This window comes from Coloeus monedula, assembly GCF_965178545.1.
Source record: "Coloeus monedula genome assembly, chromosome: 12".
Classification (NCBI taxonomy): domain Eukaryota; kingdom Metazoa; phylum Chordata; class Aves; order Passeriformes; family Corvidae; genus Coloeus; species Coloeus monedula.
This window is the reverse complement of record NC_138792.1, coordinates 3,216,394-3,238,902: the sequence shown is the minus strand read 5'-3', so window position 1 is coordinate 3,238,902 and position 22,509 is coordinate 3,216,394. Positions and strand designations below refer to the sequence as shown.

The 22,509-nt window shown below is 43.9% G+C and overlaps 2 protein-coding genes across 2 annotated transcripts; both read left to right on the top strand.

Annotated features, from left to right (window-relative positions):
- Positions 1–1,341: 1,341 nt before the first annotated feature.
- Positions 1,342–1,620, top strand: SERTM2 (serine rich and transmembrane domain containing 2; the record flags this gene model as incomplete). Its single annotated transcript, XM_082289683.1, has 1 exon — positions 1,342–1,620. One exon carries the CDS (start codon positions 1,342–1,344, stop codon positions 1,618–1,620), a length of 279 nt encoding a protein of 92 aa, XP_082145809.1.
- A 16,846-nt stretch (positions 1,621–18,466) lies between these two features.
- On the top strand, positions 18,467–20,995 carry LOC309577420 (UDP-N-acetylglucosamine transferase subunit ALG13-like). The gene is made up of 4 exons (XM_082289428.1): positions 18,467–18,634; positions 19,078–19,243; positions 19,439–19,577; positions 20,859–20,995. The coding sequence occupies exons 1-4, from the start codon at positions 18,554–18,556 to the stop codon at positions 20,968–20,970; spliced, it is 498 nt and encodes a 165-aa protein (XP_082145554.1). The 5' UTR covers positions 18,467–18,553; the 3' UTR covers positions 20,971–20,995.
- Positions 20,996–22,509: the final 1,514 nt, after the last annotated feature.

Genomic DNA, 22,509 nt, shown 5'->3' with positions numbered 1-22,509 from the left:
ATGTCAGAGCTTTTATCATATTGACCTAATGGTTCATTTATTCTGATTATCACAGTATATTACCATGTTAATATTACTCTATTTATATCTCCTGTAGGTATATAGGCAGTGGACATTCTAAATGATTGCACCAGCTTTTTTCTGTGCTTTCATTTTTGTTTCAGCTAAAACCAAAATTCTGGTCTTATCAGAGCAGAACATGATGCTTTTGGATGCACCATTTGCAGTGAAATTTCAGCATTTTCATTTTCTGCTTCCAGCTGGAAGAACTGAAACTGCTAAAACGTTAAGATTCCCCCTATTTCCAGTAAGTTCTGCTGCCAGGAGGTGAGGGAAGCATCATATCCTGCAGCAGAGTTGCTCCAGGGGGACAGGTAGGGCTCTGGACAGCTGCCAGGTGCACCCAGCCTCAGAAAAAGAGGGTCCTGATACACAATAAATGAGACACATGGTGAAAAACACTAATTGGATTCATATCTTCCCTCCCTCTCTGACATCTGATTCCACAGACTGTGGGGCCTTCTTGTACCCATAAGGAACGTGTTACCAGAGGAGACATTAACAATTAACTTTGCACGGTTTTTTCCTAAAGTTAAATACTCAGTGCTTCTCCTCTTCTCAAGGTGTCCCACAGGAGCATGACAGGGGTTTTCTTATCTATTTGTTCTAAAGATACCACATACAGGCTAGGCTATTTTGGTACCTGGTGTCACTTCTCTCTCTCTCACTTTTTTCCCTTTAGAAAGCCGACTTTTTGACTGTTCCTAATGAGCAATTCAGAACTCCATACTCCTTAAGCAAGTACCAATAGCTCTGAATTGGGAGAGAAGGGATCCCCCAGCAGTCTGGCAAAGCAGAAAACAACCTTCCCCAGCTCACCCAAGGATAAATCACCTGCTGTGGGAGAAGCTGGCAGAAAGCTGATTGCTCAGTCTGTCTGGAAAAGCAACACTTGCAAAGACCAAAGCTGTGCAAACCTTTGCAGCTCCGCTTGAGAGAAGGACCAAAGCTTTTCACCTGCCAAAGGAGGTGACCTACCAAAAGGAGGCCCAAAGTATTTTTAGGACGAAATAAAAGCCAGAAGGAAGTGTAAAGCACAAGTGTGATGCTTGTTGTCATTATGACAGCAACGTGCAAAATGGTTTGCAAAGGCCTGTCCCTCGCAGTTTGCGTAACTGTGTGAACAGCAGCCTTGACACCGAGAGGATGGAGCATCTCCTGCTGAAGCCATCATGCCATCTGTGCTAAGTTTCCTCTCCTGACCTCCTTTGTGAGTCTGGTGAGGGGAGACAGGAGATCTGAAGGTAAACACAGAAAATGGACCAAAGCTGACAGAGAGCAATGACTGAGATTTATTTCAAGTTCCGTGGAAACCTGACTGGCCGTGTCCACCTTCCAACTCTGGCTACTGAAGTAGACACGACAGCAGACAAATATTCCAGCCTCTACGTGTACGTGGGATTGTTCCTAACCCTCCTGGCTATCCTCCTGATCCTGCTTTTCTCCATGCTCCTGCGCCTGAAGCACGTTGTCTCCCCCATCTCAGCCTCCCCAGAGAGCACTGAGAACGTGCAGCAGTTCACAGACGTGGAAATGCACAGCAGGATCCCCACCACTTAGGAAGCCCAAAGCAAAGAGGGCTCTGTGCTTGGGAAAGGTCCTTTTTTCAGCAAAAAGGTGGTGGAAAGAAGGTCTGGCTGCCTGTTGAGCCCCACAACTTGTTGCAGAACCCTCAGCAGCACCTGGAGGGTGTCGCTGGCTGTTGGCACTACAGGCAGCACGTGTGCAACAGTCTCCATAAAATCGACGTTGCAGAAACCCACTGCTGTCAGGGAAGGCTCACATCCCTCTAAAAACCTCACAGAAAATGGGAAAAGCCACATTAATGACAGCCAAAAACCCAGAGAAACACAGCAGAATGTGTCCTGGAGCCTGAGTTTGCTGACCTCTCTCTCTAAATCAACAAAGTGAAGTGGTGTAAATGGGAAGAGCCCACAGGGCACACACAGAAATTATCAGTGGCTTGAAAATTCTCAGGCATTTCTCCCACTGAAGAAGGAAAACATTAAATTGCTTTTTTCCACTTGAATGGCAATTAAACAGTGGAGTTTCTGAAGTATACAAATGTTTCATCACCTGCTGGAACTACGCCTTTCTCTCATTAGAACCCATTTAGTTGCACGCCAGATATCAAAAAGAGACAGAACTTTAAAAGAGAAAAAAAAATAAAGCCAAAATTTAAGCAAGGTTTAAAAGAAAAAGAAAGCAGCAGCAGGAAATTAGATAAAAAAACCTTAAAAGACATTCTACCTCTTCCTTTGTCCTCCTTTATATTACCTGAGCTGAATACAAACATTTTTATGCCTTTTAGGCTCCCCAGTATCACTCAGTAATTAAAATGTAGTGTGAGTTTGGGGAGCCCAATTGACATTGCTCTCCTAACAGACTCCAGTTCATAATAACATGTTCTCTCATATCCATATTGGGTTTTCTTCCTCAAAAGACAGACAAGTTCTTCCAAAGTTTTTTGATTTGTTTTCCTCCAAAGAAAGCTGAGGAAATGCCAGGGCCTGGCACTGCAGCAAGGAATAGTGGGAACAGCTTTGGACACAGACTAATAGGGAACATGCAGATGGAAAGTAAACTCACTGAGCACTGAAAGACACAATTGGATTCAAATATCCTGATGGAATCTCATGGGGGAAAGAAATGTTTATTTAAATTTATGGAACAACAATCTGACCCAGTCCTATGAGTGGCGTACAGAGGTAGGCTTTGCTTCCACGGATGGAAAAGATGGAACCAAGTACTGCAAATCACTCCTGGGAGAGCCACTGCCTCTCACAGAAAAACCTTCAGTGAATTGTTTCAGCCACATCTCTAAAGGGCAGGTATTTTACACAGCTTATCCACTTTATTACAGTCCAACTCTAGTTTAGCAATAAAATCCCCTGGATGCTTTCCACATGTACATACGCTCTTATTTGCCAATTCTGCTCTCTGCAAGGACTTGGAAAGTATAAAGTCCTCACACAAACCCAGTGCAAAATTAGAGGAGACACTGTCACATGGGCTTGTGATAGCAGCACGGAATTGTTCTTCAAATGCTTTGTGTACCACAGGTTTTTTGCTTACCTTTAAAGGTCTGGGTGAGCTGTTTGGACTGGGAGTGTGGCTTGTACAGATGGTTGGCAGGGGGGAAGCAGAATGACGAGTACCATCCCCACTGGATACACTGGATCCACGGGCAGGACTAGTGTTACTTCTCACTGATGGATTGAGTACAAAACCATTTAAACATTGCTTCCTTACATTGAATAACTCTTTTTTACTTCATTAACCCCCACATCTGTGAATCCCAGAATCCCTGAATGGTTTGGGTTAGAAAGGACCTTAAAGATCATCTCATTCCACCCCCTGCCAATGGGCAGGGATACCTTCCACCATCCCAGGTTGCTCCAAACCCCGTCCAACCTGGCCCTGGACAGTGAACCAGAACAGTGATTGTATGAGGGAATACAGCAAAAAATTCACTCTCAGCAGTGTCTCTCCATGCCATGCTTGGCTGTGCTCCCCTGGAAAAATGGCAGGAGGCAGGTTACCCTCTATGGGGACAACACCAGGCAGGATGGTGGCTTCACACCCCATCTAAAGATTGGCTCCTCGAGGAGTGCTACTCTCAGTACTACACAAGAGCCATAATTTTGTGTGATGATCTGGATATTAATCCAGCTAAGACAGATGGCTAGTGAGTTAGTCAATGACATTTAAAATTAACAAAAATCTACGCAGCTCAAGTTGGCTTGGTATGTCTCATTCATTGAGCCATCATGAGGCAGCCTAGCCCAGGCTCAACATCTGACTTACCCTGTAAAACTTCTCCATTCAAAAACTACAACTTACCTAGACCAGAAATGTTCTGATGTTATTAAATCAGCAACTAAACCACCTTAGCTTCCCAGAACAACTGTCTGCAGAAAAGCCTTGTATCCAAGAGTCTGCAGGACAGACTCAGCTTTTATTGACAGACTTTTATTGACATAAAATATCAGACCTACTAATGGAAAATTACAGATTCTGATTGCTCTGATCTCAGCCAAAATGGCCCCTGAGGTACATGTCAGGAACTGAGCTTCTTTCCATCACACCAAGGAATGTTAATTCAGAAGAGTCTCACAACACTTTAAAACATATTCAGTTAATATCCTTTAAATAAATGAGTAATCACTTTCTATATCAGATGGTATCTTTGGGCAGATTGTGTATTTTTATGTAGTACTCTTATGGTAGGCAGCCCTATCTTCTCACACGAAAAGGACAAGTTTTCCTTTCTAAAGCTTCATTTCACATAAAGTCTCTGTACCACTTGACACATCTCCAGCCCCAGAGGCACTCAGGGTGCCTCATTTGTCTGTACAATGCCAGTACATTTTAAAGCCTTTCCCACTGAGAAATAGAATTCCTTTCCCCTCTTTTCACTATCATTTGCAATGTCCCAGACCTGAGGGATATCTCTGGGAAAAGAGACTGTTGGGATGTGTTGAGCTGTTTGATGAGTGGTCTCTAGTGGAGTTTGGCATTCTTTGGCTTTCAAAAGTGGTTATTGGAAATTTTGCATGGGTTTGCTGCATCTTGGAGCACTGCAGGTCTCACAGTCATACCCTCCCCTTCAGCAGGCTGTTTCCTTCCCACTTGTCCATCTGCTATAGAAAACGGGGGTTTTTACAAAAATAAAGAGGCTTAGTGCTATCAATGGTGAGTCACTGACTGCTCTGTACGTTCCCACCCGTGGATCTGAAAGACCAGCTCACATACAGGCTCAGATGGTGCCACTATTCCAAACCAACTGCTGGCCACAGGGAGTGTCTGGGCAAGAAAATCTTCTACCAGTCTGTATGAGTATTACTTGAACCAGCACAGTCTGCCCCCATCCTTAGTCCCATCTCAGACACTAGAAACAAATTGAGTATTGAGTAAATTCCTCACCTCCTCCATGCCCTGCCTGCGGGGGAAGACAGCCACCTGTTGTTCTGAAGGAGCAGCCCCTTGTGGGTGGGACTGTGAGGCCAGAGCGAGCCTCTCTCATCAAACAACCAGCATCGCTCCCAAATCTCCCCGGGTTCTTAGTCTGGGAGCTGTCAGGAGTATGGTGTGACTCCCCAAACCAGACGGGATTAATCCTTGAGTAATCTCACCCACATGATTTCCATCCACAAGCATGCATTTTCTGTATTAACAGACCCTTAAGTATCGAGTAGAAAGGGTTGGTATGTAGAATATTTTCCTTCTCTACGTCAGAATAAATATAAACATTTATTTTCAGATCCTTGCAGGGCTGCAGAGAAAGATGTGATTTTGCAAACAACATAACTCAGCAGAGGATCAGTCCTGATCCTTGATCCTTCCCAAAGGACCTTTTCCGATTTTACTTGAAAAAGAAATAAAAAATGTTCAAATCACAGAAATTATGCGAAGTCACACATCCATTTAACTGTCAGCATTAATGACAGCTTAGATGTATGACTTGTCCTCACTAGGAACTTACATATCCTTACATATCCTTACCCTGCAGTCACTAATGAGGTAACTGCTTATGAGGGAAGAGTCCACGTAAGTGCAGCCAGACAGCTCCAGCTTCAGAGCAGGTTTGGAGAGCAGGAGACACGCAGACAATTCCTCTGCTGGCAGGTAGTGCAACAAGTCACCTGTTTTGCTACAGGTTAGGGAGCAAGTGAGGTGAAATTGTGGGATGGTTGTACTTTTTTTCAAAGAATATCCATCTTTGTGTTGTGTCTACACTTCAGCTACATTCTGGTATGGACGCTTGTTCACAGTTTGTTCATGTGTCTTTCAAAAATTGTGCAGTTGTACAATGACATTCATGGCTAGAAATTCAGATGGGGATATATCTGGAAAGGGGAAATCCCAAACGGTATTTTCTTGGTACATGAGCTGTAGACTCAATTGTTGACATTTTGGTAGGAAAACAAACCTGGAGATGGTGAGGTCTGCTCGATCTTTGCAGTGGGCTCAAAAAAAAGACTACACAGAATGTTAAGTAAAAAGGATAAATACTTGTGGATTGGGGAAGGTATTTTCAGTTACGGTTCCTGACACAGAGTTCGCATTTGTTCACAAAAAGGAACTGCATGTTATACATTCCATCTGCCAAGAGCCCTACCCCATAAAGCCCTCTCAGGTCTTCACCATTCTCAGGCTTCACAGAAGGTTGTGAAATTCTAGCAAGAGTAAGAGCAGTCTTCAGTTCCTTGCCTTCATTCTGTGGGCACAGATATCAAAATAAAGCCTGAAAAAACCACAAGTATAATTTGGTTTCTTGTACACTTGCTCTCTAGAATGTGATATATGAACATTTCCTCCTCAGTCCTTTCATTATCAAGAATAGTTAAAGTATCATCTAAGATGACTGATGTTAAGAGTGAAAAAATAAACTGAATATGAATTTTGATGGATTGGATTTTTCAAAGGTACTTAGAATTTCTTCAGCTGAAGGCAAAAATAATTTGTCCAGCTGTAGTCAAAGCTAAAATGTGAAAGCAGATCTGGCTGCAAGAGGGAAAGATCTGTGCAATTCATATGCAATTAATAAATAACCCACTCCTTTTACTCCCACCTGCATTTCATGGCTATGTAAACTTGTCAAACAAATGATGAATAATTCAAAAGACCTTCTCCTCCCTTCCTTCTCCTCTAGATTTATTAATCCATTTTCAAAGTATAATTTGATCAAGCTAATAGCAATAGCCGCAGACTTCCTAAGCTGACTCTCTCTGCATTAATTCTCTCTGCATGGCCATAGTCCTGCTCTCACAGTACCATTTAATAAAAATCAATTACCAGACAACAAAAGGCACCTGAAAGCCAAATGAGAGCTCAGCAACATTCTTTGATGCTTGAAATCTGTTCTTCTCTACAAGCAAGAAATTTATCTCATTTAAGCTGGGCTGTTGTCCTGAAGCCAGTTCTTCTTCAAGTTCTCAAACACTGGCACCACATAGCTTCTGGATGAAGTTTATTTATGTATTTTTATGAAAAAAAAACCAAAAAAACAAAAAACGACAAAATACATCCCTCCCAACAATGCTGAAGGATCAAGTAGGACCTGTCTGGGATATTTCTGTGTACCCCACAGGTGGGAGCAAACGACAGGCAGAGAAGCTCTTCCTTACAATGCAGGGGAGATATGGAAGCAAACTGGCCCTGGGCTACCCTTTGAACTGTGTGGACAAGCAAGTGCTGCACTGGGACACTCTTTACAGGACAGCACAAAGCCACGAGCTGGATTTGAGTGTACCACAGGCTTTGGCATCCTCCAGCTTCCCATTATTCTCCCCATATCAGAATTCTGTCTTTGGCCCAGAACTCAAAAGTGGGTATTTCCAGTTTACTCCTTATGCCTCAGCAATCCTAATTCGAACTAATTCATGGTCACAGCAGTTGCATGAAGCACTTTTTGTGATATTACTCCATAATCTTTAGGTTATAAGGACCTGTCCAGGTTTGCTGTGGCATGACTAGGACATAATGCCCCAGGAAGCTCAAATCTGGGCCAGGGTGAGGTTGGTGCAGTAGACTCGGTGGCAAATCTTACAGCTTGTCACTGCAGAATCAAACTGACGTGGGTTTGCTGTTGTTCACAAATTTCTCATGCTTTCACACCTCGGAAAAGCTCTGAACAGCCCTTTCAGCACTGACTCTGTCAGGATGGGAACACCAGACCAGTTTGCACTTCATGTTTGCACCTAGAGGGGGAGAAATGTGACTTCTTGTTGTTGTTTGTGTCCAACAAAACAGAAGAAGCAGGAAACATCCTGAATGCACCTGGTTTGAGCTAATGCTGTGCTGAATTTCCGAGGTGTTTATTGTTTCAGAGCATAACCAGCACCGAAGGGATGGGTAACAGATAACCACAGCACAGCAATATTCTCCATATGCACTTCTACAAGCTTCTCAGGAAGAAAGAAACCCCTGGGATCAGAGTGCTGAGGCTGCTTTTCCTTTGTTTGACTTTTGCTGGTACCTATCCATCAATTCACTATAGACACATCATTGCTCCACTGACTTGCTTCCCTCCACTCACACTGCTCAGATGAATAATAATTTGCTGCAAAGCAATTTGGAAAAGAAATGCTGACAGACTGAGTGTATACTTAGCCAGGGTGAGATTTTGTTCTATTTCTACTTTTTCAATGAATTTTGCTGGCTTAGAATTCTTAAAACGTCCCCAAAAGGCTACTGCTTTAGTGGAAATTCAGTGTCTTCAAGGCCCATGCTGGACAACAGCAATAACAAAGAGATTAGAAAAGTTGACCATGCTTTGAGGCAGTGGGATGTCTTGAAGGCCTTTCTCTAGAAAGCTGCCTTTAATACCCACGAGCAAGTCACAGTTCAGACATAAAGCTTGTAGACAACACCTTTACATTTGGTGTCACTTCTGCCACTTAAAAGCTCAGAGAAGCCTTTCCATCTTATGAATACTGATTAGTTCAGCATCGTCGCCTCTTTATTTTTTATTATCCTTCTGAGGAAACTTGAGAACACAAGAATTATTCACACCTCAAGAGCAGGGGACAGAGCAAGATACTTATCATGAAAACTTTAGGTCAGAGTGTCCAGTTTATGCAGGCACACAAGTACCCATGACACAGAGAATATTATTCCATACAAGAGGTGTGCAAGGCCAAGGAAGGTCTGTTGTGGAGAGATGTGTGACTGTAGCTTTCTCCTACTGGTTTACTCATGATCCAGCTGAATCTAAACACAACAGCCACACAGTAAATCACAGGAATGAATCAACAGCAGAGTGCCGGTGATGTTCATAGAAAGTAAAAATACACATTAGGATACATCAGACAAGAAGACCAGTCATTTCTCACTTCAGAGCAATGTGATCTCCTTCACAGCAGGCAGCAGACGCTGAGAAAGCAGCAGCAGCCAAATCAAATGCAGGAGCCAAAGCCTAGGACTTGGGAATGCAGACAGAGAATGAGTCTGCTTTTTCTAGGTGTGACCTGCTTTGAAAAGTTTCTTTGGACAAGCAGCCCTTTCCCCTGAGGTTGGGTACAGCAAATGCAGCTTGGCTGTGCCCAGTTTGCCTCTGTGCACATTCCATGTGCTGCTCCTTCCATTTACCTTTGCACATCACAACCACTCACAGAAGAACACAGGAAACTGATAGCAAGGAATTATCTAAATAAAATGTTTGAATGTAATTTAAAGGTAAAATAAGGAGAAAACAACCAGCTCTCCCTGGACTGCTACTACATGGTTTGAGTTGTGCTATTGAAGCAGGAAGATTTGAGAGTTGCAAGGTTTTGTCTAACAGAGATTTTGTCTTTCTGGGTGTATAAATTCTCTCAATGGTTTCCTTGAAGGAAAGACAAACATGACAAACAAACATCTCTACAGCCTCAAAGCCATGAGAGCTGTTGTCACTCCCTCAGGTGATTAGATCCAGCTGTACCAGGTTTTCACTTCCCAAGGTATCATCTTTCAGTAGTAATCATCATTTGGTTTGGATTTTTTTAGCAGACCAATCTGTAAATAAATGCAGTCTTCCTCTAGGGAAGGCTGCTTATTCTTTCTTGTAAGCGAGTCTGAAAAATCTTTTATTCAGTGTTATAAAGTATGAACATATATTGCATTCTATGGAAGGAAAATAAGAGTTTGGATTCAATTTCACCAGCAGCTGGGGAAGGCAATTTCAATATTAAACACTGCCTCTTTAGTTACCACTGCTGGTTTTAAACTCATAAGAGAACGTCAGGCAAAATAAAATATGTTTGTGTGGAGTTTTCATCCCCGAGTGACCGTAGCTTAATCTTTGTCATTCTCATCCTCCACTGTGTCAAAGAAGCCTTGCAGCTCTTCTCTCTGCTGACTTTTTTGTCACTCAGCAGTCTTTTGAACAACCCTCAGCAGAGCTTTGCAGCTTAGTGAACCATCTCAGATCTGCAGTGCTGGAACTTGGGCTGAAGGATAGGGCTGTGAGTGAGGAAATCAGAGGTTTTTCCCTTCTTGACCACAGGCAAAGCATTTGGGGATGTAACATGCCTGGTGACAGAACTACTGGTCTCATTGTCTCAGAATTTCTTAGTGGAGCAGAACATGTTTTCAGCCATTTTCTTCCTCTCTAGTCCAACATTATTCCTTGAGTGTATGTCAGTAAATACATCAGCAATCAATTGATAGTAATGCTTCATAGATCAGTCATTTTATTTAGTAGGAGCCTAGATAAAGAATGAGAGGAGTTTATACAAACTATTACACATTCCCTCTTTGTCTCTCAGGGTAGTCCTTCATGTTTTTCTGGCGGTTTTGTTTTGTTTCTTTTATTTTTATGTGGTAAGTGGCTGGCACAGGCTCTCTTTATCTATTGCAAAATTCATTATAATTGGAGTACTTTAAGATTTTTAGCATTTCTAGGGGGAATTGGTTCTTTGCAGAAGAAGGGTTTCTCCATTGTGGGATTCATACCATAATTAGACAAAATGATGGGCTAAGTCCCAGTGGAAAAAAAGCACTGTAATTGGTGTTCATTTTTGTTGCATAAACCCATGGAGATCATGCTGGTTCCTCCTAGTGCAGCCACTTCTGAAGCACAGGCTTCAATTTAAAACTGATGTATCATTATTACCTAGAACCCACAAATATCTTCAAGACTTTCATCTGAGTCTGATGTGAACATTCTTCCTCTGAGCAAAATAAAGCATCCCAAAGAACATTTAAGATCAGTTTAAGGCATCTGCATTACCTAATCTCAGAAGCCACAGATTACAACCAGCCATGCTTTCCCTCATGTTTGCTCAGGCATCCTTGAAGTCAGAACAGAAACACCTGGCATGACACAAATCATATTTGTATGTCAAAGTAAGGCACACAGAAGAATTTCTTCCAGCCTGCACAGCACCTGGGACAAGAAAATAGCTGATGACAACCACAGAACAAAGGTACCACCCCCCAAGTACAGATCTTATTCAGTGCAAGCAAGATGTGGCCAGATTTTGTGGAAGTTAAAAAAAATATTTAAATGTGTTTATTGCATCTAACAAATCCCTAATGAGGATGGTTGTTATTAAGAATTAACCAAATATTTGTAATTAGATTTTTAGGTGAAAAATACCAGTCTCACAAATTTTTGCTATTACCTTGCTGATTTCAGAAAATACAGGATGTTCACAATTAAGCCAAGTCACATCAACCCCAAATGTATTTTTACAGAGGAACAAACCAGTGCTCTGTGTATATGCAACTCCTCCAACTAATTAGCACCCTGGGATAGGTTGTTCATAAACAGAAAATGGTAAGGGACCACTATATCCCAGCAGTACCTTGTGTAATACCAATCTCAGAATCAATAAAGATTTTACCTGAATCCTCACCAAGTCACTGCCTCACAAAATAAGAAAATAAAATTCCAGGTTCAGAGAAACCAAAGGGAATGATTTTACCTATGATGACAGAAATCTAAGGCCCTGGAGGGACATGGGACACTGCTTCAGAAGACATTTCCTTTTGATCTTAGGCATGAATCATTTCTTTAATATCAACCTCATTACCTTTGGAAAAATTAATTTATTTTACTAGTTATGTCAGAAGTGTCAACATATAACTGTGGGTGCTGCCAGGCAATTACATCCCTTTGATAAGGGACAGAAAAGGAACATTATTTGCCTCATGGCAAAGACACTGGGTCAAGTTCAGCACTGTCTGACAGCAGCCTGATGCTGTTCTACATAACAGTGGCCCAGCAGCCTGCAAATGTCCTCAGTTCAAATTCTGATGGCCAGCTGCCCATACCCACACTGAAAGCTCAGAGCCATTACCAAAGGGATTAAACCTGGACCATGCTGGGAAGTGTGAAGAACTTTTCAGCCTTAATAGTTCCACCTTCCAAGCAAGGCACATAAAGCTGACCTGTCTGTACATCTGCCATGTTTCACCCCACTTTTGGACAGATTTAAGGCTTCAGTCTACCCTCAGCCATCATTCCAATCTGTGATACGCTTACAAATCAGACAAACCAAAACCAAGGCCCTTCATTTGGACGGGTTTAACCATGAATCACCGTTTTAAGATGGCACAGTGACAAGAACAGTGCTTTGTACTGTGCCACTAACAGGAAACACTGGTACACAAAGCCTCATGTAATGAACACAAACATTCAGCAGCTGAACAGCTCTTGTTTTCAGCAGGGAAAGGGAAAGGGAAAGGGAAAGGGAAAGGGAAAGGGAAAGGGAAAGGGAAAGGGAAAGGCATGATTACTGTGGATGGAAGTACAGGTGGCCATGCACAAGCATGCTACAGGGTGAAGCAAACAGGACTATCCTGAGTTCAGAAGCTTTCTCTACAGGCAAGATAATATAAAACAGTCTTGTTTTGACATTAGTGCAGGCAGCAATAATGGCTCTCCTAAACATAACACCAAGATCTGATTTAGATGTAAGCCAGTTCAGTCATACCTGGGATGAATCTGGCAGTATTTCCCAGCAAGTTGTAGAATTATTTATTTTAAACAGCTTAATGTTATCCTGGAATTATGACACAAAAAATCCTGAAAGAAGATTCACCAGTATGTGTTGATACCTAAATAAGAGGATATATTTGTAGAGTACACAGGCACACAGACTCAAAACAGATTTCCAGTTTTCCAGTTGAAAGTATGATTTTAGATCTCTCTTACATTTCTCTCTGCATATATCCTTAGAACATTAAAAAATAAAAGCCACAGTTTTTCATCTGTGTGAAATTCATTGCATACCATTAACCTCCTGGTTTGCCTCTGCATAAAATATTTCTAGCATTTCTGGTGATAAAAAGGCGGCCATAAACAGGAAATGCATGCAAAGATGTTTCTGGTATTGATTCTTCTCAGTATATGCTGTATATCATGCACACAAAACAAAAATGGTGGCCCAGAGCTGTTAAAGAATCTCCAAGTTGAGCTCAGTGGTTTTGCTGAGTATCTCGTGGCTGCTGTGATCCCTGATGTCTAATGGAAACTAGACTGCTTGTAAATAATAAGCTATCATCTTATTAGCACAAACAAACAGGAGAGAGAAATGAATCATGACTGTCACTGCTTTTAGCACCCCTGCTGCTGTTACAAAGGCTTGGGAATGTTGCAGAGGGCACCGTTCCTCTGAACAAGACTGGCTGCAAACAGGCAGGCTCAGTCCAAGAAACATCGCTGGATTTTCAGACCTTGAGTGGATCTGTGTTGCCTGTGGCTGTTGATCGGCTGGGAAGTGAACTTCAAATGCTTTCACTGTTTCACTTTGGTTCTGAGAGCCAGCTTGGGAATTAAAAACAGGCATTGCAAATGGGAAGATGCTAATGCTATGCAGAAAAGATGGAGCCGAACGGAGCCTGCAGGCTGGGTGCCCTCGCTGCAGCGAAGGCAGGCAGCCCTCTCCTGGTATAAACACCACTGCTGTGTGTCTGCCCAATAGCCCTTTGCTCTTCTGGCAGAATTAGAGCAGCTTTTCATTAATTGTAAGGCATATCCAGCAAGTCTACATATTTCCAAAATCCATTTACTTCATCAGTGGACTGACTTAAGTGTCCCTGAATACTTCTGGAGAACAATTCAAACACTCTACATAAACTGCTGCTGCCTCAAGCCAGCTTCTGAAGAACAGCAGGCATATGGACAGAAGTGAAATTAGTCTGAGTTCACGCTGGGTTCACCTCCTTACCTATTTTTATGCTGCATGGCAAACAGAGATATTTGTATGCACTTGTATAATTGGGACTGTCTGGGAAATGAATTTGGCTCACTTGGAGCTCCTTCCTAAAGATCTAAAACTGTTGGTTTGCTTGAGCATAATATTCTAATTTCCTTCAAAAATGCACATCAAAAAGAATAATTGAAACACAAATTCCATCTCAGTGCTTGTAAAAATGCATGCAAGGCACCTCAGGATTTGATTATATTTGCACCAGCACAAGCTGCCCTCAGAGAACAAAGCTCAATTGATTTCAGGGAGTCTGATTTGCCTGGATGAAAATGAATTTTTAATAGATTTGGTTGTCAGAGGGATTATGCAGGAAAATGAAGTGGCAGGGTGTTCACACAGTGGACTGCTGTGGAGGTGTTTGCTGGTGGCCAGCAGGCAGGAATGGTGCTGTGTGTTCTCCACAGACTGCAAGGAACAGTGCCAGGCTGTCATGGGAGGAGAATCCCAGGGGAGCTGAGGGGACCAGCTGCCAGGAGACATCACCACACTGAGTCTTCCTTGCAAGAGATCTCAGACCCCTTCCTACCTCTGCACACTGGCCTGGTTTGCCACCACTCTTCAGATTATTCCCTTTCATCTCCCAATAACCCAAACACTACTGAAAATTGCCAGCTTTGAGAAATTTTATTTGATATGAAGCCCATTTTCTGGTTCTCTAAGGCGAGCATTTCATTCATGACAGAAAACTAGCAGAGGCCTCAAGCATCAGTAAGGATCCAGCTCAAGGGCTGGTACAAATCAGCTGAGCCACAGTCCCTGAAGCAAGGATTGAAGCACAGCATGTGCTGTATCCCAGGGCAGAGATGCCCTCCCATTCACATGAGAGCAAAGGCCAGCAGCACTTTACTTTTATAAATGAGTAAGCTCTGAGCTTCCTGAAGCTCAGGTCTCCGTGAATCATTACATTGTTTAAATAGAAAGCAAAACAGGAGTAACAAACAGATACATAGTTATAGATCGCTAACAAATATTGTTTGTGTGTTAGTCTTCGGGGCCTTAAGAGTCGCTGAGTGGTTTTCTGTCTCCTCTTCAGAAACATAAGGCCTTAAAAACTATGATTCCATAATTCCAGAAACAGGGGCTCCAAGGGACACCATTGTATGTGGCAAAATTCAGAAAAATCCACGAGAGTTGTCAGATGGTGGACACTCATTCTGGCTAAGCCACAGCCTCTTCTTCCATTCCACGAGTGAGATATTTAATCAGCAGACAGAGTTCCTCCATGTGCTTCTGTGTCTGTCTTCTGCCAGTCAGCCCCGATGAGTTGATCCAACATCTCCCTGCCTCCAGTCTGAGCCTTTGTGTATCCACCTGTCAATCCAGCTGCTAAATTACAAGCCCACAAAGAGACAATCCAAAGGATGTAGAAATGTTGTGATGAAGTATTTCAAAGTACACAATTGACATTTGCCTGACAAATGCTACTCTGTTATTTTCCCAGACCAAGCACCTCAGAATCACAGTAATATGAAGGAATTATTCCCCAAAAGATCCTCCATCTGATTTTCAAAGCTCCCTACAGTAACAAAAATATCAACCCTCATAGGTACAGCACTACATCTCAATGAGAGAGGAAAAGGAAGCAAACATTTTTTCAGTTCAAATTTATACAAAGCAAATCAGAAAGAGAAGCAGGAGTATCTTTACTCTTTTTGCACATCTATAAACATATAAAAAGTACTGAAATATAACATAAATTTAGTGTGGAGAAATCAAATTGCTCTCCTGTGCCTCGTGTCAACCACTGCAGCAGTGTATCACAAGCCTTATGGAGAATCAATCTGTGCACAAAGTACAACGGAAAGGAAAGACAATGACTAGCCAGTCACTGGGTTTTTTTCCTTCAAAGAAAATCGAAGTTTGTAGACTCATACAGGTTTCCTGCCTTCCTGTTGGTGTATATTTTTTAATGATTCATTATTTGATACACTGTGGCCCATGCATTTCAGGGGGCATCAGAATTTTATCTCCACAGTTGTGGGTTAGCCTTTAGACTTCAAGAGCAAACTAAAGGCAGGACGTAGTTTTCAGAAACAAAGATGTGAGCTGACTATTTTATTTTCAGGCACTTTCATACCCCTGAATAATATAATTATAGAGCTTTCTGGGTAAATTGTGGCAAGCTGAATGGAATACAAAGCGACAGTGCTCAAAACCGAGCCATCCAGAAGCATTTCAAATACCAGCTAAGGAGAAGAGGGGAGGGATGTGTCATTTCTCTCTCAACAAAAACCAGCTTGCACTCATGACATCTTCACTTTCTTGCCCAGATGTTGTCACAGGAAGAAAGTATCAGAATATAAATTATGCCCTATAAAGCACAGATGGGAGCAAGCTCTCATAAGAACCTATCTTCCATTTCAGCCCTTTCCTAGCCTGGGGTCCAGGACTATATTAGGTGAGACTGAGCCCCCGTTTCTGGACTGTCCTAGATAATATCCCACATACACAGAGCTTGGAGAGAGACAATTGGCACTGCAAAGAGAGACTGTCCAGCCCAAGCAGGGCCAGGTTCACACAAGCTTTGCCACAAAGGCTGCAGGCACTCAGCTGCCTGAGCCACGTGGCTCAGAGAAAGTGGCTGCAGTTTATGACAACGAAGGGGGGCACAGAGGTGCAATCCCCTGACCTTTAAGCCAGACTAAATCCAAGGTACCACAGCTCTGCCACCTCCCTTGTGCTGGTAGTGCTGCTTGAGCAGCTGAGTGAGCTGATATAACTGCAAACAAGTCTCTGTCAGGTCAGTTCTCTGAACAGCATCACTGTGGGGTTGTATCTGTAGGAACAGAGGGCAAAGACAGCAATGAACCAAGGCACAGCACCAAGCCTGGATTACATGACCTCTACCTGCCTTAAAGCTGCACAGGATGAACTCAAAGTATCTTATTTTGAGAGTGATCTGTAGTTCTTACGGACCAGAGCACAAGCACTCATGGGCAAAATTCTACTTATGCCCTACGCAACTTCTAATTAAAACAGCAGGTACAAATTAGCATGAAATTGAGTCCCTTAATGGATAGTTTTCCCTTTTCTCTTCAGTTTAAAATCACCCTAACAAGCCTAATTCAACATGCAAGCAGGATGTATCCTCCAGTGAAAACTCCAACACAAAATTAAGTCACTGCAATTTTACACTGAATATTTTTTCTCCTAACCCCTATACAGCATGAAGCCAGGAGTGCAAGCTGCAGAGGACGCTGCCTTTCAGTGACACATGGAAAAAAAACAACCAAAACCCCTAACATTTAATTATCCTGTCCTTTACCAGGTGCTGAACCTCATCTCCAACACAGCTGAAAAATTTAGCATTTTCCTTTCATCCCAAGTCTACCTTCTTGTCCAACAGCTGTCAGGACCCTGACTGCACTAATAGGTCTCAATTGCCCAGATGAGCCTCAGCTGGGGCTTCCACTCACACTCTCTGACAGGGACTTTATTTAACCTTGAGGTTAGAACCATAAAATGGTTTGGGTTGGGAGGTACCCTAAAGCTCATCCAGTTTCAACCTCCTACCATGGCCAGGAACACCTTCCACTATCCCAGGGTGCTCCAAATCCCATCCAGCCTGGCCTTGGACACTTCAGGGATCCAGGAGCAGCCACAGTTTCTCTGAGCAACCTGTGCCAGGGCCTCACCACCCTCAGAGGGAAGAATTTCTTCCTGATCTCTAATTTAAATCTGCCCTTTTTCATTACCCTTTGTCCTGTCACTCCAGGTCCTTGTCCAAAGTCCCTCTCCAGCTCTCTTGGAGCCCCTTTAGGTAAGAACTGAGTGAGGCTAGGCAGAGCCACTAAGTCCCTGCACACTCAGGACACCAATATTATTTGGTTCTATAGCATTTTTTCCCCCAAAGTGCCATGTCTGCTGTCAGCACTACTTGCTTTAATCAAAAAATAAATACATTTCAGCGTGGCTCATTATGCTAAATGAAAACAACAGGGGGCTAATGAGCATTGTGAACGAGGCATTAATACAGCAATCAGAGGTATCCTCAAGACAGCTGCATCTTTCTTTGAACATGCAGTGTATACAATTGTGACCTCATCTGTTAAATTTAATTCAGGGAATAAACAGATTTAGATGTCTAACTTTGGTTTATTTTTGTAGCATTGTGCATCGTGTTACACTTACAATTAAGAAACAAAACTGCCAGCCCGGTTTGTGCAACTGTTCAGGGGTCATTCTTACTCGTCAATGAACAAGACTGTGTTAACACATCTAATATTCAGAATTTTGGGTAGAAGTCAAAGTGTTACTCTCACAAGTGTTGTGGGAGGCTTGGGCCAATGTCAGTCTGTAAAGGGAAGGTGGCTCTGGCCATGGCATTTCTGAACACACCCAGCCAGGCTGTCCTTGAGTTACGTGGGTCCCCAATGCTGAAATAACACATGGAGGCCAAAACTTTCCGAATTCCCTTTTCCTTTATTTCTCTTTTACCTCTCCTCCCTGAAAGTCTGAAAACCAGAGACAGTCTTGGTCTAAACGCTGGCGGACAGTGGGCTCGTTAGAGCGGCCACCATCCCTGCTGGTGCGGCAACGTGCGGGCAAACCCCACAGCGCCGTGACACCCGCCTCGCCTGGGCGGAGGCAACGGGACGAAGCGAACGGGGCAGGACCGTGAAGACAAGCGACGTTCGGGGACGGGAGGGTCGGGCCCGTGAGGGAAGGAGGCGTTCCCTCCCTCCCGCCCCGTCCCTCCCCTCAGCGCGGCCGCCATTTCAGGAGCGCTGAGCGGGCGCGCGGCGCCCCCTGGCGGCCCCGCGGCCGGCCCGTCCCGTCCCGTCCCGGCGGCCATGAAATCCGTGTTCGTCACCGTGGGCACCACCAGCTTCGACGAGCTGATCGCTGCCGCCGGCTCCCCGCCCGCGCTGAAGGTCAGGCAGCCGAGACACCGGCACCGGCTCCGGTCCCGGCCTGCCCTCCCGGGGCTGGCGCCTGCGCGCCGCGAGCTGCCCCGCCCTCCCTGCCGCGTCCCGGCAGTGGTGCCGGGGTGCCTGAGCGGGCCGCAGCGGTTGGGGGGTTCCGGCGGGGAGAGGCGTGAAGTGTTGGTGGAGGAAGGGGAGGGACGGCGTGTGGCACGGAGTGGGGACGGGAGGGGACAGCGGTACCCGGGCCGGCATAGTCGGGAGCTGGGCCAGGCCCCACAGTGCCCGAGCTGAGAACACCCCTCATACACCCCCTCTATCTCCGCCTCGTCCCTTCACTCCACCCCCGTCACCCCGCCCCATCATCCCCCTCTTCTCCATCCCTGTCTTCATCTCCCACCATCCTCCCCACCCCCGTTACCCCCTCGATTCATCCCTCCCGTTCCCCGCAGGCGCTGCAGAGCCGTGGGTACCAGAAGCTGGTGCTGCAGGTGGGCCGGGGCTCGTTGCCACAGCCGCAACCCAGCAGCAGCCCGGCCGTGGCGGTGGAAGTGTTCCGCTTCAAGGACTCGCTGGCTGAGGACCTGCAGAGCGCAGACCTGGTCATCAGCCACGCAGGTAGAGCCCCGTCTGCTTCCCGGGGCTCCCGGGCCCTGCTGAGGGAGATCCGTGGGATGAAGCCTCTCCCGCTCAGCGGTGGGCTGGCTGGGCATGTTGAGGTCCACAGCTAGGGGTGGGTTGTTCAAGAATCCTGTTTCAGCAGCAAGTAGGAGGGTGTGTCACCTTTCACTGTGTTTTCTGGTTCTCTTGTAGGTGCTGGTAGCTGCCTGGAGACTCTAGAGAAAGGAAAACCACTAATAGTAGTAATAAATGACAAGCTGATGGACAACCATCAGCTTGAGCTGGCCAAACAGCTCCACAAAGATGGCTGTGTCCTCTACTGTAACTGCAGGTATGCAGCTGCTGTGGCTGTTCTTGCTGGACAAGAATGTTCAGTCCATGTTATGGCAGAACTGAGAACGTAGCAAGGAAATGTACATCCTTCTCTGTAACCTCCATCTGGATATTAGATTTTCAAGAATGGATAAATTTACACCATGTAGTCATTTACTACACTTAACCAAGCCTTTTGACCATGGCCTCTTCTAATTATTTTTTTCCATTTGAGGGTACATGTATTTAAATTAAAAGAAGAATACTTGGATTCAGGGGGATTCATAAATCAGATGTTATCTGGTTAGTGACTTTAACTACCTCTGTCTTTCAAGTACTTATTCAGGCTGCCCTTTTAACTAAACTTCCTGAATCCACCATATCCTCTGACAAGGAGTTTCACAGATCTACTGCCTGTCACTTCAGGAAAAAAAAACAAACTCAACCAACCAACCAACAACACACAAAAAAACCACCACCCCAAAATAAACCACCAAGCAAACAACACACAAAAAAATGCCACCATCACCAAAACGCCCAGCACCTTTTGTTAGAGTTCATCCTGATTCCTGTCAGTTTTGTCTCCTCTCCTGTGCTGACTGGATCTTACTGTTTTCTCTTATTATTGACTCCACTCTAAAAATAACAGATGACCTCTAAACTGAAAGCAGAGAAAATGTAACTCCCATTACTTAGTCTGCATCTTGTTCTTTTGCCCTGCAAGCAGGATTTCATATGTTTCAGAAGAGCTTTCTGAACAGACTAGGCCTGGCATTCATTTACATTGAGCAAGTTTCTTAAACTCATTATCTTGGTGCTTCTGTCAGCTTTGGAATTTTTATTTCTTTGTGTTGGGCAGTGCCAAGCATTTGAGCCTTATTTGCAGCCTGATAATAGCAAGTAACAGATTGATGTAGCTGTTCTTTCTGGTTCTGTGATCAGGAGAGAACTCTGCCATGTGTTCAGATAGAATGGATTTCCTCATGTGGTTTATGGGGACGAGTCTCAGATCTTTTTCAGTCTCCCAGCATTGCAACCAGAGAAGATTAAAAAAGTTGAAAAGTTGAGTTTTTCTCTGAATGCTGATGGAATTGTGTTCTCAGCAGTGCTGGCTGGGGTCTGCTGCTCTGTGCACTCTTTTCCTTTCCATACATATCCTTATTTATACATATACTTATTTATACTACTATACTTTCCATGCTAAAGAATTATGTATGGGTGAAGAGAAAGAAAACTATTTAAATAAATTTCCTATGGGATGGATCGTTCTTTAATTTTTGGTTTTGCTCTGTTTTTACAGCACTCTTGTGGAGACGCTGCAGTCAATGGACTTGTCAGCTTTGAAACCTTTTCTTCCTGGACAGCCAGAAAAGTTTGCTTCATTCTTGGATAAAGTTTTTGGCTTACAATAAACAAAACAGAGAAATAAAAATGTTGGAATAAAATGTCTCATCTCCTACTGTGGCCTTCAACACTAAAGATCCACCAGCTGGGCCAAACCCTCAAAGAAAATGTCACTTAATACTAACTGATATTAAGTGGTTTCCAATTTAGTGCCAAACTCATTCAGCTTTATTTATTTATTCAGCTCTTAAAAGAGCACAATGCTAATAAGGAGGGAGTATAAACTGTCTAGTTTCACAGACAGACATTTACATCATAAAATCTGCATTGGGATGGTAATTCCAGTGATGAGGACAAGCTAAACTACTTCTTTACAGGCATGGCATATGCATAGTGGTCTCTTGACCATTTTTGCCAAGTAGAGGTGGAAATAAATTGTCTTTGTTGATGTTCCTGTGATGTTCTGCAGATGCCTTCAGCTCTTGTTTCATGTGTTCACAGAAGCACTGAAAAGAGAGCTTAAAAGTGAGAGATTTAAGCCTCAAAAGGGAAAAAGGCATGAGCTGCAAACCTGCTGCCAAACTGCCCACAGCTGCCCTGGGTTTGGGTGATTTACCCACAAAGTAAAACAGGAGAGGAATGGGCTTGGAAATACAATCACTCCATTTACATGGTGTTACCTCATCATAAACCATTAGTTTGGACTTCTGCACACCCAGTGTTTCCTATTTAGATTACACATAAGGAAGAAATTCTTCCCTGTGAAGGTGCTGAGGCCCTGGCACAGGGTGCCCAGAGAAGCTGTGGCTGCCCCTGGATCCCTGGAACTGTCCAAGGCCAGGCTGGACGGAGCTTGGAGCAACCTGGGACAGTGGAAGGTGTCCCTGCCCATGGCAGGGGGTTGAAACTGGATGAACTCCCTGCAAATGCAAGCCATTTTGTGATTCTTTGATGCTGATCAGGGCTTTCCATTTAAAGTTTTTAAATTGACAACTATGTTGATGTTACATCAAATTTTTAAGTAAATATTTTGAAAACCAAAGGGAGTTTAAAATGTTCATACATGTTCTTAGGTTTCTAATGTGCTAGAATTTTACAAGGTCGTAATTGGTGCTAATTGCCCTTCCTACAAGGACATTATTCATTTGGGGGGATTTTGTTTTATTGTTTAAAACGAGAAAATTAAACTCCTGAATTGGCCCATCTGATGTCTAAGTACAATTTTTTATGAGCAAATTAAATGTTCATAAAGGCATTCTAATCAAATCAAGCACAAAGGGCTACAGGTGGAATAAATCAGGCCGCACAGTTGTGCGAGAGTCATTTTTGCCAATCCCCCAAAGTTTGCCCCAAATACTTGATTAGGAGCGACTAAGATTTTTACTCCCTTAATGATTTCTATGGAGCTGATATTTCAAATTCACTGCTAGCAACTTGCCTCCAGCCCAGAAGCGCAGAGGGAATTTTGGATAACCACTGGACTGATGTTCCCGCTGGTTATTTGCAGTCGAGCGATGAAGCTGGAAGGAGCCAGCTTAGCCAAGCCAGGTGCGGGAGGAAACGCTGGGGATGCGCACCCACGCCGGGAGCCGGGCATCCTAAAATGG